Source organism: Petaurus breviceps, unplaced genomic scaffold (genome assembly GCF_028583685.1).
Source record: "Petaurus breviceps papuanus isolate PSGF00001 unplaced genomic scaffold, PetGlider_PUasm1.0 91133, whole genome shotgun sequence".
Classification (NCBI taxonomy): domain Eukaryota; kingdom Metazoa; phylum Chordata; class Mammalia; order Diprotodontia; family Petauridae; genus Petaurus; species Petaurus breviceps.
In genome coordinates this window covers 98,511,511-98,528,744 of record NW_027187419.1, presented here as the reverse complement: position 1 = coordinate 98,528,744, position 17,234 = coordinate 98,511,511, and the positions used below count along the sequence as shown (strand labels likewise).

The 17,234-nt window shown below is 36.0% G+C and overlaps 1 protein-coding gene across 3 annotated transcripts in view; it reads right to left on the bottom strand.

Moving 5' to 3' along the window:
• Positions 1-17,234, bottom strand: part of UBR3 (ubiquitin protein ligase E3 component n-recognin 3) — a 330,855-nt gene that overhangs the window by 62,046 nt on the left and 251,575 nt on the right. For all 3 annotated transcript variants that reach the window (XM_069080034.1, XM_069080036.1, XM_069080035.1), the window contains exon 31: positions 4,539-4,644. In XM_069080034.1, the coding sequence (XP_068936135.1) occupies positions 4,539-4,644 (106 nt within the window). The remainder of the gene's footprint in view (positions 1-4,538; positions 4,645-17,234) is intronic.

Sequence of the window (17,234 nt, the reverse complement as noted above, 5' to 3'; positions counted from 1 at the left end):
AAATATATGCTTACAAATAAGTAAATATAAAATAGATACAAAGTTATTTGGTGGGGGTGGGGCAGAAGAATTAGAAAGGCCTCCTTTCTAAAGGAGGTGGAACTTGATTTGAGTCCTTAAAAAAAGCTAGGGCTTCCGAAGGCAGAGGAAAGGTGAGAGAGTATTGTTGGCATGGGAGACAGCCTATGCAAGGGTATATACAAAGGGGATAGAACAGAATGTAGAGTGTGTGAGGGGAAAAATTGGTCTAATTGCAAAGGGCCTTAAAATGTCAAACACAGGAGTTTTGTTTTATTCTAGAAGTAACAGAGGGATCACACATGGGCTTTAGGAATATCAATTTGGAATATCCAATTGGAGAGCAGAGAGAAAGGAGAAAGAGAAACCATTTAGGATATTATCACAATAATCCAGGGGAAGCCTTTATATGCTTGAACTAGGGTGGTGGTAGTCTGAGTAAGCAGGAGAAGATGAATGTGACAAGAATATGAGGGAGGCATGAGGCAGGAAGGTAAGACCATATCTTGCCACAAGAGTCCAAGAAGACTTTGTGGAGGAAATGAAATTTCCATGGGGAGTAAGGGTACTGGAGGAGGAAAGGAAGAGACAGAAAAAGGGAAGAAATTTCAAAAGCAGAGTTAATTTTATTCCCTTCCTCTTTTTACTGCCCTTTCTATCTATCTCCTTGTAATGAAAGTAGTATATATTTATTTATTCATGTTGTTTCCCCAACCCCACAGAGTAGGTTTTCCTTAAGGGCAGGGACTGACTCCCCAGGCTAGTTCAACCCTTTTGCTACATCCTTGTCCAAGTTTTCTTGCTACTTAATTTTTTATCTTAGCTTGGCCCCTGGTCTACTTCATATATATATGCTCTGGAATTTAAGCCATTAGGTTTGCACTGGGTCTTTATTAGATGTATGTTAAAATCCTTTGAGCTTTCCTTTAGTTTTTGACGAGGTTCTAAAGAACTATCATCCTTCTTCCCAGAAGGAAGGAGGGAGGGAAGAGCCTTTATTAAGACTTTACTATGTGTAATAAACACTGTAAATGCAAATAGAAAAGACAGTCTTTGACTTTCACAAGTTCACTCTCTTTTGGGTTTAAAAAAAAAAAGACAGAGAAGGATTTAGCTGCAAGTTAAATGGAAAGGTCTCACAGTCTTTAAAGTGCAGTAGCAAAACAAATCATAATGCCTCTTTAATGTTATTTCTGCTGAAAAAATTATATCAGTTTCTGCTGTTAAGCCCATTTAACAGTACTGTGGGGTGAGACTTTTCTTTTCTGGATCTTTAGTAGCCGTGGCTACAACACTCCTGGAAGGTGCATGTCCCAAGAGTTTGATTCCAAGACATAAAAGTACTGATGGGTTAAATAACCTAATTCCTAAAACTTGCCTATTCCAGTCCTTAAGCATCCTCTTCAGAGGTCCCCTCTACAATATGGTCATCATGGTTGCTCCTGTGCTTGACCTTGACCATGCAGAATACCTCAACAGTCAAGGATTACTTAATCTGCAGTAAATACATAATTTCTATAAAAGGGCAAATGTTCTCATAAAAACTGCTTCACTCTTCAAATCCTCAAGTTCTCAGTTCTGTTGGCCTATAAGGATAAAGCCCCAGTATTGAATCTAAAAGAACACTGATCCTGGGAAGGGCGGACCAACCCAATCCCTATTTATTTCCAAGTTAGGTTAGTACCTGACTACCAAATTTAATCCCAAACTGATATTTCTAACCTTATCTGGGTCAAAGCAAAGCTTTATCCATTAAATTTGTCTGTAGCATGAAGTTTGCTTTCAGACTTTGGGCTTTCCGCCTAGCTTCCTGGGTTAAAATATAACTCAACTGCTTGCTAGCTAGAAAAGTAGCATTTTTTTGTTCCTAGGAAATGTGGAAAGGGAATAGGACTCTTTCAGAATTGCAAATTATAGTAAATACACTACTCTGAGTAAGGCTCCTTTTGAAGATAAAATTATTACTTGAGATTTATCATGAGAATGTTTCAGTTGCCTTCCAAGTATTCCTGGAGATATGAAAACAGATTTTCCTAAATGTCAAATTGTGGTGAAAAGGAGGTTGAGGGTTGATTATAGATATAAGTACTAAAACTGTGAGTACCTTTTTATGTTGAAAAGTTTTTTAAAATAACTATTAAAAAATCTTAAAATAGCTATCAAATACATAGAATTAATATCAAATACTACAAACTATTTGGAAATATGTAATATAACAGTATACTAGAACATCATATAATACAATGTAACATAACATGATACAACAATATAACAAAATATGACATATTATGATGTAATATATAATGTGATATATACATAGATATAGATATCATATGATATATGATACGATCTCTGGCTGTCTTCCATGTTTGGAATGCTATCTCTTCATCCCTGCCTCCTAGTTTCTCCAACTTTCTTCAAGTCCAAACTAAAATCCCATCTTCTACAAAAAAACCTTTCCCAATCCCTCTTGCTTCTAGTTTCTTCCTTCTTTTAATTATTTCCTATTTATCCTATATATGGCTTGTTTATAAATATTTGTTTGCTTATTATCTTCCCCCCCACCCATCCCACCTACCCACCCACCCCTGTCATGAGATTGTGAGCTCCCTGAAGACAGGAGCTGTCTCTTGCCTTTTCTTTTTTAAATCCCCAGTACTCAGCAAAGTGCCTGGCAAATAGCAGGTTCTTTAAAAATGTTTAATGCCTGCCTGACGAGCTTCACTCCTACTCATGTGCTGCTGAACAAAGCTGGAGAACATCATGAAACTGTGCTTAGATCCACTTTCTACAAGAAGCCATAATTCTAGTACCTTCACTCTGTTGATTATTTCCAATTTATCTTCTATATAGTTTATTTGTACATAATTGTATGTCATCTCCCCCATTAGGCTGTGCACTCCTTAAAAGCAAGAATTGTCTTTGTCTTTCTTTTATCCCCAGAATTTAGCAGGGTCTGACATTTAATAAATGTTTACTGATTAGATGACTATGATATAATATTTAACAATTCAATATTATATAATGTGATGATACATTATATATAACCTAATTTGTACATTAACATAAACTATATGGCTAATAATCCCATCAGCCAACTTGAAAGTTAATATGCTAATTTTAAAAATCAAAGATGATTGTCTATAACTCTCAGAAATGATACCTACCTCCCCCAAAGATCTTTTTCATCAATTCTTAAGTATTAATTATTTATAATTAAATACAAATTAAATAATTAAATTGTAATTTTATTAGTAAAGTATCTTCTCCACCAACTGATCACAACCCTTCCATACCTTAATGGATTTTTTTCATGAGTTGCTGTGGCCCAAAAAACTCACTACCTGGTATAGTCAGTCCTCTGATAATGAACCTCTTTGAACTTGGCTGAGTTTGTCCTTATTAAATGTATTACTCTGCTTTGGGTACTGTTCCTTAGCATCTGGATTTGAATCACAATAGCTTTGCTACACAGAAGAAATCTAAATGTGTGTTTCCTTGCTCAGTGATAAGCTGAGGACACTCTTATTTGTCAAGATCTGTTAAGGGAGCAATTAGAAAAAAACATGATTCCTCTTAGTTCTAACAGGCTGATATGGAAAGTCTTGTGGGAAGGCTAGATACAAAAAATAATTATTGAAGTATCTGAAGGTTTGTTATGTGAAACGATATTACTATTAGACTTGTTTTTGCTAGCCCCAGAGGGTAGAACTAGGAGCACTGAACAGAATTTGCAGAGGAAAGGTTTAGGTTTGATGTAAGGTAATGCTTTCTAACAGAATGGTAGTTTAGTAAAGACTGACCAACTCTTAAGAACAGAAAAGGGGAATGAAGAAAGACTTCCTGAACTCTTCTCAACAAGATAAGTGACTTGGAACACCCAGAAAAAGACTCAGTCCAAAGATGGAGCAATATATAAGTAAGCCACCTTAAATAACAGGAACAAGAAACAATATTTCCACATTTGGAAAAACAACAAATGATCTCAGAAACAAAACTTAGGCATAAATGGAGTTAAATTGGATATGCCTTTCCTAATATGTTAAAAGTAAAGTACATTGTGTCACATGATCTACAAGATCTCATTTTTCCCTTTTGCTCCAATGCTCTGCTATGATTAACTCTAAATCACTAAGTCTTACCTACTCCATGGTTTCTTTTTCTAGAAAACTAAGATACCTATTTCCTTCCTATTTACCAAGTATTTCAAGAGAATAAATATGATAGTACATATGAAATATTATTTTGAGCTCAATGGAAGGAGCAATATAAATGAAAGCTATCAGTAATAAAGAGCATATGAATGTTTTCTATTTCATATCATAAAGTGCACTCTTAAATTTTCGTATATAGTAATGTCTTCTGCAAAAATAATACCATAAATATTAAACATTATTAACAAAAATTGAGAATATACATTCACATTTCTAGATATGCATAAAATAATTCCATACTTCATATTAAAAGCTATAGGTCAAAGAAAAGCTTTAAGCTTATTTTGATATTTCTACAATACTTACTGTGAATTCATATCCTGCATTAATTGAGTTAGTTTCTTCCATGGATTGTAGGCAGAATCAATGCTATAAAGCCGCATGTGCATGGCTAATACATGGAACAGCTGATCTGAATAGATTAGGGAAAAAGTAATTAGTGAATTCACACATTTTTCTCCAAGATAAACAAAATTATAACCGAAAAGGTTACACTTAAAACATATAGACGTTTGTTTCATGTCCTGCATAGCATGTAATTCCCTGAATAAATATTCCAGCTATGCCTCTTTATGCTTTCTTACATGGCAAATATTTACTAATAAATTTATGAAAAAAGCATGACATCAAAATTAGTGATTGCTTTTTTTTTGCTTTTTGGAGGGGGGGGAGGAAGGGCAATTGCAGTTAAGTGATGGGCCCAAGGTCATATGGCTAGTAAGTGTGAGTAAGTGTGTCAAGTGTCTGAGGCTGGATTTGAACTCAGGTCTTCCTGACTCCAGGGCTGGCGCACTATTCACTACACCACCTAGCCGCCCCTTAAGCATGCTTTTCTTAATGACAAGCTTAAGCAAATGTACCACCATGAAGTTAACAGCAATGTGATTTAGTAGAAAGAAAGCTGGCACGATTCAAGAGATTCTAGGTTTAAGTCCTACCTCTGACATATCCTAGTTGCACAACCCTAGTAAGTCATTTAATCTTTCCACCTTGGGCAACTCTACAAAAATATAAACTGCAAAACAGTAGCCTATCCACACTGGTAAAGGGAATTTCCTTACTGGGAGATTCCGATAGCAATGACATTTTCCCCTCAATTCCCCACCAAAAAACTGCACACATCCATCTACAGAAGAAGAACTTGAAGAGAAATTGCATTAAAAATTGAACTGGTTATCCCCTGCCATTGTGAGATCATTACTGTCCAGCTTTCTTTTTCCTTTCCTCAAAAATCAATTTTACTTGCCCTCTATCTTATTTTCTCAGATTCAAAATAATCTCCAAAAAGGACTGCTAACAATTAGACAGTCAACAAGATTTTATTAAGCCAGGCACACAGTAAGCCAAGCACTGGATAACAAGAATACAAGGAGAGGCAAAAATAGTTCCTGCTTTAAATGACTACACATTATAAATAAAGAGACAAACATAAAACTAAGTATTATATATAACTGCAGGATAGCAGTGAAGGCAGGAGTCAGGGAAGAGGTGAGAAAGACATCAAGAGGTGAGACAGATGTCCTCCTGAAGGTGGAATGATTCAAAAAGGTGAAAGAGAATACTGCAGGCATGGGGGACAGCAAGTGAAAAAGGACAGAGATGTGAGACGGGGTGGTGGGACAGAGAGTGGGGGGAAGCATGGGTGAGGAGCAGCACACAGGCAAGCAGTAAGGTAGAACTGAAGAATGCATGGAGGGAAGTGAAATGAAAAAAAGACTGGAAAAGCAAGAAGGGGACCAATGGTAGGAGATACTTAATTGCCAAATAGATGACTTCATACTTGAACCTAGAGTAAAATAGAGCCACTTGAGTTTACTGATTGGAGGTTATATCAAAGAGGAGAAGACAACATGGTCAGATTTTTCCACCATGGCAGCTGAGTGGAGGATGGATTGCAGTGGAGAAGGACTTGAGGAGGTAAATCAGTTAGGAGGCTACTACAATAATCCAGACGCAGGTGATGAGAGTCCAAATTAGGATGGTGACTATGTTCACAGAGAAAAGGGAGAGAAGTTGTGAAAGTAGATAATATGACAAGATCTGGCAATAGATTGGATATGTGGGGAATATATTTTCAAATTTATCTAATTTGTCTCTGACAGTTTAAATTTTCATATTTTTATAGGGCATAAAACTGAAACAGAAGCATTTTTTTAAATCAGTGAATTCTGGGGAAAAATTTTTGAAAATGTATTATATTTTATGTTGAGCATTCAAAACTGATAACAGTATATAAAGGCAAAACTTTATTCACCCAGATGAATATGTATTCACCAGGAAATTACTTAATAAATGATCACATTTCAAAATGTACTTAACTAGCTTGTGTCTTGTATGTAAATTAATAAAAATACTTAGTTTTCAAAAACAAAAAGATAAAAAGAATATAAAATATTTTATAACTAGCATATATTTTAATATGTGTTTTATTCCAGGAGATGGAAAACACTAATTTCATCTGTTTCATTTAAAAATCAGTTGTGGAAGTTTAAGTAGACCAGTATGACAAGGAGGCCAAACACAAATTGTAACAAATTAAAAAAGAGATATCAAAATAGCATTCCTTTTAGTTTAATGTTTCAAAGATTTCTGATTTCATCAATGTGAGTAAAGCCTCTGCCAACATCTATTACAACTCCTCCATGGTTTGGGAATTTTTATTTTGGTTTGGTTTTTTTTGAGGCCCTTCTTTGAATCTGGTATTCAGGAAAACCTGGATTCATATCTCATTTTAAATGCTTACTAACTTTAACCATGGATAAGCCATTTAACCTCTCTGGGTCACAGCTGCCTGCTTCTCCATCTGTAAAATGGGGAAAATAATATTTGAGTATTTCCTTCATAGGGTTGTAGTGACGTTCAAATGAAATGAAATATGTAAAGTGTATTACAAACATTTAAGCACAATCTGTCAGTTATTTTTATCTTATCTTTTTCAAAAGTCTTGGAAGGGGAGTTAATGCAAAGAGGGTGTGAACTATTTTTTTAAAGGGCAAAAAGAATGAAAATCCCCACCCATAATACAGAGAAAATCTAACAATCAACACAACCAAATATTTCTAAGTCAATCCAGTCCATATTCTCTAGTTTATATAATAAAGAGCAAAAGGGCATGTTCATTTTGTCTTCTCTTATCTGGAAGCCACTACACATTATAAAAGGCTACCTAAATTGCCCTCCCCATTATCTACTAAACCTGCCCCTCCCCTTAACTCCAAAAATGTGGCTCCTTAAGAAAGCCTCAACTAACTGCATCTGACTTGAATCATTCTGAGATTTCTATCCTTATTTCTTTCCCCTAAGAATATTTGCTATTAGCTACTGTGACTTCTCCACCATGCCCCAGGAAGCTCCTTATTGGGAAGACCTCATCATCCTTGCAAGGTCCCATCAGCCTTGGTACTGTGCTTCATCACTACCCTCTGTCCCTCTGACTGAGCTCCAAACTTGGCTCAGACATCGCTTCATTTTTTATCTGGTTGCATTGTGACTTCTCTGGTTCCTCTAACATGTTCCTCTCCCCTCAACCTCTACCCTCCACTTTTCAGACTTCTGGGTATTGTCTTTCCCAAGTAGGCTGTAAGCTCTTTGAGGACAAGGGACTTGTCTTTCTTTTTTCTGATTTATGCCCCCAGTTTAGCACAGTACTTTTAGCACTCTTAAGTTCTCAGCAATGTTTACTGACTGTTGAATCTCATTTCACCTTTGTACCCTCAGTAACTGGCAAAGGGTCTGTACCTATTTTATAGGTGCTAGAAAATGTATGTTGAATTGTATATATTTATATTAGTCTATTCTATACATTTCATTTAGATTAAAAGTTACTCTTAAGTCAGAGGTTCTTGAATTTGTGTTTTTTTAATTATTTTGATAACTACACTTCAATATAATTGGCTTCCTTTGTAATCTAGTGCACTTAATTTTAGTAATTTAAAAGCACTATTCTGAGAAGAGACGTATAGGTTTCACCACTGTCAGAGAGGTCCATGACACAAAAAAAGGTTAAAAGAAACAGACTCTAAGTAAATGCTTTCTAACCTTTTTTAATAATTCTGACAGACCTCTGAAAGTTCTCAAATTTCACAATATATTGCAAGCCTCCATTTAGCAGCATCATTCTTTGGTTTTCTAAGTGAGCGATGCCCATAAATGCTGAGTTGTTGCTATTGCAGTATTACATTTATTGGCCTTTTAGCAGCATTCGTATAGAGAATTTATATGGGGATTATAACAGCATTGGGGGTTTAGCTTCCAGAAATCTTGCTAAATTTAGAAAGCAAAGATGGCATGGCAGCACCCCATCAAAGAGGTCTTCATAAAGCACTACCAGGAATGAATGAATAAAGCACTTACTAAACATTTACCATATAAAGCACTGTGCTTTAAGAAAAGGTCAATCTTCCATTTCTTTTGTAAATCCCAGAACAACTAGTACAGTATATTCTTTAAACAGTGTATCTTTAATATGTAGTGTTGGTTATGTGAGATCCTAGGTGAAAGGAGAGTTCATGGGATTATAAATCTAAGGCTGGAGACAAGGCCTTAGAAGTCCTCTAACCCAATGTCTTCATTAAAAGATAAGAAAATTGAAGCCCAGAAAGCTTAAGTGATTTTCCCAAAGACACATAGGTAGTAGAGGCAAGATTCAAACTTGGGCCCTGGAACTCCAAAGTTTAACATTCTTCCCACTGTACATGCTGAATCCATAATAAGTTGAGCTTTCTTCCCATGGCTGGTACTAAAATAAAGTATATCAAGAGTAGTGTAAAGTCAACAAATATTACTACAGTTGACTACAATGCAAGCCAATCTCCTGAACACTACAGAGAAATACAAAGAAATTGAAGGAAGCTCTTTTCTTCAGGAGCTTACAAGCTGATCAGAAGACAGAATGACAACCATTCCACAAATTACTGATTTCACCTGTAAGGAAATTCAAAGTTCAATTTAATGTTGAAAAGCAACTAACTTAACCTCCAGGTAGCTAATAACATCAATTTCTCTGCCATTTTAACTGGTTTTTGTTATGTTTTTCATTTTAATTATCTTGTTTCATAGTGGACAGATATTAGATTTATACATTTTCTACATGCATAATATCTGAACTGAAGCTCAGAATAGTTGAATCATTGTAATGGGAATGGGAATTTGAACATCTTCCCTGCCCCTTAACAGACCTAGGAGGGAGTTTGAAGACCTCTCCTGCTTTGAAAGTAAACTCTGCCCTCTAATAGGTTGAATGTAATCACATGGGGCCTGTGATGGAGGGAATTTGTTGAAGGGTGCAGCAGAGCCCACAGGAAGCTTTCCTGCTGTGAAGATAAACTCTGTCCCCTAATAGGCTAAATATAGTCACATGGAGCCTATGGCAGGAGGAGTTTGCTGAAGGGAAGCAAAGTCCACAGGAATCTGGTAGTCAGAGATAGCAAGACGGTGGGGGAGAGAGGATGCTCAGGCAAGGGGTCAGACAGGCTCATGAGTAGATATTGATCTTGTATTGGTTTGCGGAAAGGCTGAAGGATGCTGTGGCTCTCAGTGTTATTATGGCTTCTGAATATCTTTGGTACTATGATGGAATTGGCTTACTAGTTTGGGAATTTGGTTTTCTGGTATCTAAATAAATGCTTCAGTTCTATCCTCTATCTGGAGAGTTTGGTATATTTTGTGATCGAACATCATATGATACTTACAGTCACAGTCTTTATCATGACTGTGGGCACTGTAAATATTGCACTGGCACTACAATCATCCAGATAGGGCCTGGCACATAACAGGCACTTAATAAATGCAAAATGACTAACCTCAGTCAACACTAGATCTCTCTCCTAAAGGCTACTAAGAACCAGCCTAGAATCATAACCTTACCACCACTCATGTATAGGCAATCACCTTGACATGGAAAAAAAAAAATCAAATCAACACTAGAACAGAGCTACCAATGGTTACAGAAAGCAGGTGACAATTGACTATCTTCTAGCTAAGAAATTCTCCTTCTCTTCTCCTTCCTTCCATAATCCCCCTGATTCAGAGTCAATAGCTACATTTATGTGCTGACATCTAACTGTAGTTGTCCTGGGACCCCTTATGTTCTCTCTCTACTCTCTCTCTCAGTGATATCAACTTATAAAATTCAATTATTATGTCTCTGAAGAGAACTCCCAAATCCATATAACCAACCTTTATCCCATTTCTAAGATCCAACACAACACAAACCAACTACTTGCTGGACAGCTCCATTTTAAGAACAAATTGGCAACCTGAAGAGTCATCATCAACAATTTCTTCTCAATTTCCTGCCCCCATATCCATTGATTCTACTTTCACAGAATTTCTCATGGTCATCTCTTTCAGCTCAATTTAGGTCCTAATCTCTCAACTGGACTTGTGTAATAGCCTCCTAATTGGTGTCCCAACTTCAAGGTTCTCCCCTCTCCAATCTAGGCCCCCAGCACAGTTGCCAAAAAAATAAGACTTAAGGTATATCTGACCATTTTACTCTGTATCAAAGCACTTCAGGGCCCTCTGGCCTCTAGAATAAAAATAAAACACAAATGTGTCTCCTTAGTATTTAAAGCCCTTCACAAAGGGCTCCAAGCCACCTTTCCAGCCTGAGTTCACATTACTCTCCTCCATACATATTCTATGTCCCAGTAAATCTGTTTTACTTGCTGCAATATTACATGCATATACACACATGCATATACATATTGCACAATATTCAGTCTCCCACCTGTGTGCCTTTATATAGGCAAAGAATGATCTACATCTTTACACTGTCCTTCAGGTGCTACTTTCTACAGTAATCTTTTCCTGATCCTAACTCCCTAATATTATTTTGTATTTACTTATCTTTGTATATGCTTGATTACAAGGCAATAAATGATTAATTGCCAAATCCATGGTAAAGAAAATAAAGACTATCAAGTTCAAAGATGGGAAAAATTATTATGGGCTACAACAGGCAGGGATAATTTAAGGGAAAAGTGGTAGAACTTGAGCTAAGCTCTAAAATGATGAGAATGGTTTTGGTTAGATATAAAGAATATGGGAGGGAAGAGAGTTGGAGAATGTGACTAAGGGAGTATAATGAGTAAATCAATTTGGCCATAGACTGTAAACTCCTTGAAGGCAGGGAACTTTCATATTTGTATGTGTAGTACCTTGCACATACATAGTAGGCATTTAATAAATGTTTGCTGAATCAGAATTAAATTTAATTGAACTGAACTGTCTGAAGCAGAAGATACACTTTTAAAGTCATAATGGAAACTTGGGCTGGGGTCAGACTATGAAGAGGCTTAAAGACCAGGAGTTTGGTCACTTATCATTAGTTAATGGAGAAACCCAGTAGGTTTGTGAATGACAAAGAAACATAAGAAGGCTATTAATAACTCTGAGGTTGCTTCAATTATCTGCCTTAATAAATAATTTCTTGCGTAGCTGAAGAATTACTATGGCAATTTACAATAAAATATTATGTTTTCTAGTCCCTTAAAAATGGTCTTTTATCTAGGGCAGCATAAGATTAAGATCATTACAAGTAAGGAGAAAAAAACAATATTTTTTAAATTTAAATCACTAAAAGTTACAGTGTCAATTGTCTCTTTTTGAGGAAAACAAAACAAATTAGAAGAGGTAGTTACTTTTAATATCACTTCTTCAAAATGAAATTGCAGTCAACAGGAACTATATGAACATAAACATAAAACCTTTTATACAAGTAAATTCAGATCTAAATAACTGAAGTAATATATATTGTTTATGGGTTGGCCAATATAATTTTAGAAATAATAATTCTACCTAACTAATCTATTTATTTAATGTCATCCCAATTAAATTACTGAAAAAAATAATTTTACTGAGTTAGAAAAAATAATAACAAAGTTCATTTGGAAGAACAAAAGGTCAGAAATTTGGAAGAAACAGGGGGGAAAAGATGTAAAGGAAGTCAACAGGATCAGACCTTAAACTATATTATAAGGCAAGAGCATTGTTGAAGTGTAAAATAGATAATTTCAATTATTTTAAATTAAGATTTTCTTGCATAAACAAAACCTATTTAGCCAAGAATAGAAGGAATGCAGAAAATTGGGCAAACATTTTCATAGACAATTTCTCAAATAGGATGTGATTGAGTTGGAATATTGTTGTGGTGTAGAAAATGATGACCTGATTGGTATAGAAAAACATGGAAAGACTTGGACTTATGAAGCAAGATGCTATCCACCTTCAGAGAAACAGATGATAGGAGGAAATAAGTATAGTATAGTCGTACATATATGTGTATGTTTATAAATATCTATGTATATGCATATACACACACATCCAAGCTTAACTGTAGCTTTCGGGGGCGGGGGGCAGGAGAGGGGTGGAAATAAAGTAGAAGGAACACAGTAGAGAACAAAAGAAAACCAAGAAGGAAGCAAAGAAAAGCTGGGAAGCTTTAAAAACAATGTATGGTATTTATTATCTAGGTTTTCTTGAAATGGAAATTTATTGTTTTATACTGAATTCTCTCTTGTGGTCTACTGTGTATATGGTAATGTGTTTTTTTTTCTCATTTTGTATTTAAGTTTAAAAGAAAAAAAATTACAAAAAATGAGATTGTAACCCTTAAAATATCTCATTGATTTATAATAGCAATGTTTTCGTGTGAAAATAACCAATTAATCAATTTCCAAAGCAATAAAAATATCAGAATACAAAATATACCTCCTGAGCTCTCACCTGACTGCACTACTTTGGGACTTCTCTGACTGACTCATTATTGGAATAATTTCATCATCCTATAAGATTTCATCAGTTTTGGTACTCCATCCACCTCATCACTACCCTCTGCCTCTCTCTCTCTCTCTGGAGGGTAGGGCCATGAACTCCAAACCTGTATTTAAAGAGAGGGCCCAACAAAGATATCTTACCTGGCTGTACTGCTTTGGAACTTCTAGTATGAACAGACTGAGCATGCTATCCTCATATATAAAATTCATTACAAAATCATAGAAAGTTCACTTTTGATCCACACCTATATGTATGTATACATATATACACATATACATTTATGAAGACAAATATATACTCTAGAAGTGCTTCAATAAGAATAATTTTGAAGCATCTAAATGTAAAATATATGATTCAATGTGCCTACTTTATTCTTATATCACAATGACTTAGTAATTGACAAGTAGATTCATCAATCATTTCGAATATTTACTTCCCAATATCAGCCAACCCTTCTTGATTCAATCTACTAAATCACTGTTTGACCTATTTGTTCTCATCATACTAAGGGCCATTAGTAACCTGCAACAAAGAAGTCTAGTTTCAATCTACAACAAAAACTTCTACTTTCTGCAGTATCTAATTGACTAACTTTACAACTACTACAAGACTAAAGCAGACATTACTGCAGATGAGAGGAAATCTGAAAGAACTGTTGGATTGGTCTTTTATGTTTTTTTAAGCTTTAATTATGCTAACTACAAATGGATAGCATAATTTTAAATTAGAATTTAAAAAAGCAGAACAAGTTCTGTATTTTTCTTAACAATATGCATCATATTACATTATATTATTTTGTGTAAAAATTGATAGCTAACTAACCAGGCTTTAAATTTTAGAGAGGCATATGCACATAATATGCATTTGTATTTATTTATGTGTGTGTAAACACAAACATATACTCACACACAAATGTGTTTTCATTCATTACATAATTTTTTAAATTGTGGTTGCATTTCTGAAAAATACAACCATATAAATTATTTTGTTCAACTCTTCTTTAATTATTAATACTAAGCAAGTCATTAAATAAAGAACTATATGCCTGCTAAAGGTGTTTGTCACTATCAAGCTTTCAAGGATTAATATACATTACTCCCCTTCATTGTATGATCCAGCTATCCTTCTTGATGTTTCTCACATATTACATCCAAACTCCTCTCCTTTTGCCTTTGCATGTCCTACAACAATTAGGGAGCCATTGATATGACATGGTTAGATCTACACATTAGGAAAATAACTAACAACTCAGTGGAGGATAAATTGAATTAGGGAAAGACTTGAGGGAGGGAGACTACTTAAAAGGCTACTGAAATAGCACAGGCAAGAGGTGTTGAGGGCTTCAATTAAGGTGGTGGCTGTGTGAATAGAGAGAGGGAAATATGTCTGAGAGATGTGAAAAAATGACAAGATATGGCTACTCACTCTATATGTAGGGTGAGGAGGTAGAGTTAAGGATGAAAACAAGGTTGTGACTTTGGGTGATTGGAAAGATGGTGTTGTCTTAGAAAACCATGGAAAGACTTGGACTTAGGAAGAACAATACTATCCATCTTCTGAGAAACAGATGATAGGAGGAAATAAGCACAGTATAGTTTTACATATATGTGTATAAGTGTACATGCATAAAAATGTGTATACTTATAGATATCTATGTATATATATTTGTGGGGGGTCTATATATACACATATTTATGTGTGTATATATGTATATACACACACGCATACATACATACATGTACATGATGGAGGAGGGGGAGGGGTTTATGGGCGGTGCCATGGTTGCTTTGAATGAATATGTATAAGCTTGATGGGGTGATCACCATGAATATGTATAAGCTTGATGGGGTGATCACCATATAAGGCCATAAATGTAAGACTGCGATATGATTGGCTCGGATTCGCTATATATCTTCTCGTGTGAGAGGGCTCTCTCTCTCTCTCTCTGCCATGTAACTGCTGAAGAATAAACCACCCCGCTTCACTCCTCCGCCTTCTGTCTGGTGTTTTTCCCCGTGAGGGGCCGGTGACGACCGAAGACCCGGGATGGGTAAGTGAGAGGGCCGTAGGGCTAGTCGTCTAGATCTGTTGTAAGGGTAAACGCCCGCAACATGTACATATATATATATATATATCCAAGGTTAATTGTAGTCTTCTTTGGCGGGGGCAGGAGAGGAAAATAAAGCAAAAAGTGCACAGCAGAGAACAAAAGAAAACCAACAAAGTAGCAAAGAAAAGTTGGGCAGCTTTGAGAACAATGTGCAGTTTTTATCATATAGGTTTTATTATACTGATTATATAACGGTCTTTTGGGGGAGGGATACTGAATTCTGTTTTAGATATATTGAGTCTGAGATATCTGTAGGACATACAATCTGAAATATCACCATCAGGCAGTTGGTGATAATGGACTGGAAGCTCAAGAGAGAGACAGATACATGTCTCTGAGAACCATCTGCTTGGAGATGGCAAATGAACCCATGAAAGATAATGAGATTATCCAGTGAGATTATAGAAAGAAGAAAGAAAAGGGCCCAAGACAGAGTCTTGGGGAAGATTTATAGTTAGTGGGTGTGACATGTATGAAGAAACCTGTGAGTTCAGATAGGTGAGAGGTGAGAAGAGTCAGAAAAACAAAGAAATCTATAGGAGGAATAGGTGGTTGACAGTGTCAAATGCTATAGAAAATAAGAAGGATAAGGACTGAGAAGTCATTGGATTTAGCAAATAAGAAGCCACTAGTAATTTTGAGAAAAGAAATTTTAATTGTATGATGAAGTTGAGACTGAGACTGTAAAAGATGTGGAAAGAGATGAAGTAAAGGTAGTGAGTAGAGATGGCTTTTTTAGCTAAAAAGGGAAAGAGTTTTTAAGAGAAGAAACTTGGGAACAGACTTAAGGAACTAAGGAAGGAAACATTAGATGGGGAAAAACTGAGGATTAGAGGGAGTGAGAATGATAGCCGGAGCAATCTGCTAGAGAAAAGGATGGGACCATGGCAATATCTAAAACAGTTAACATTACCAGGGAGAAGGGTCATCTCTTCATCCCATTTAGGAGTGAAGCTAAAGAAAATAGGAATGATTTCAGAGGAGTGTGAGAAGATGTGAAATTTAGGAAATGAAGTTCTAATCATCAAAATTTTAAATGGTCCAAAGAACAACAGATAGAGATATGGTGGATGGAAAGAGACTCCAGTATAGTCTTCCGAACACATACACAAGAAGTCACAGAGGACCTATTTCTAGCCTGGATGGCCCTAAAAGAAGGATGAACTGTGGTAACTGCAGATGAGACATAAGTCTTAGACCCTCTCTTATCAAGAGCCAGCATGAGGGCAAGAGCACATAGCCTTGCTATTTATTTGTCTCTCTTGTGTCTATTCTTTTTTTGTTTTTGCTTTTTGGAGGGGGAGGGCAGGGCCATTGAGATTAAGTGACTTGCCCAAGGTCACACGGCTAGTAAGTGTTAGGTGTCTGAGGCTAGATTTAAACTCAGGCCCTCCTGACTCCAGGACTGGTGCTCTATTCACTGCACCACCTAGACGTCCCACTTGTGTTTATTCTTTCCTGAACTCAAGAGAAAGTGTGGACCTGCATGGGTAGAGAGAATTTCTTCATCTGAGAGATCCCTATACTAAAGCAATCACAGGCCTGGTTTCTGTCCCTGTCCCTATTTAGATAACAAATAACTTCAAACAGTCAATCACTCAGTACCATATCAATGATCCCTCTGGCTAGGGGGATAAGACATACAGATCTGTATGAGACCTTTGAGGCACTCAATCTGATTCAATTCAAATTCAATTCAAACTGATTCAATCAAGTCCAGTATTTACCAGAAAAAAATTTTTTTTGCAGCAAACCAAACAATTTCACCTGTAATATCCCTAGTAAAGTAAAACAAATAAAAATCAACATTCTTTACATTGGCCCTATATAAATTATTTCTGGTACCAAGCAAATGTCTCCCTATAACAGAAGCTACCTATTCTTAGTATCTAGTCAAAAAATAGCCAGAACATAAATTCAGAGCTAGAAGGGGCCTAAGAAGTCATCCATTCCAACCACCTTATTTTTACAGAGACTCAGAAAATAGAAGTGGCTTGTCCTGATTCACAAAGTCGGTAGAGGTCTGGGTTTGAATCCTGATTCTTTGACTCTAAATCCTGAATTCTTTCCACTTTGCTGGAATGCCTTCCTAGTTCAGAGTAATTTCCTCTTAT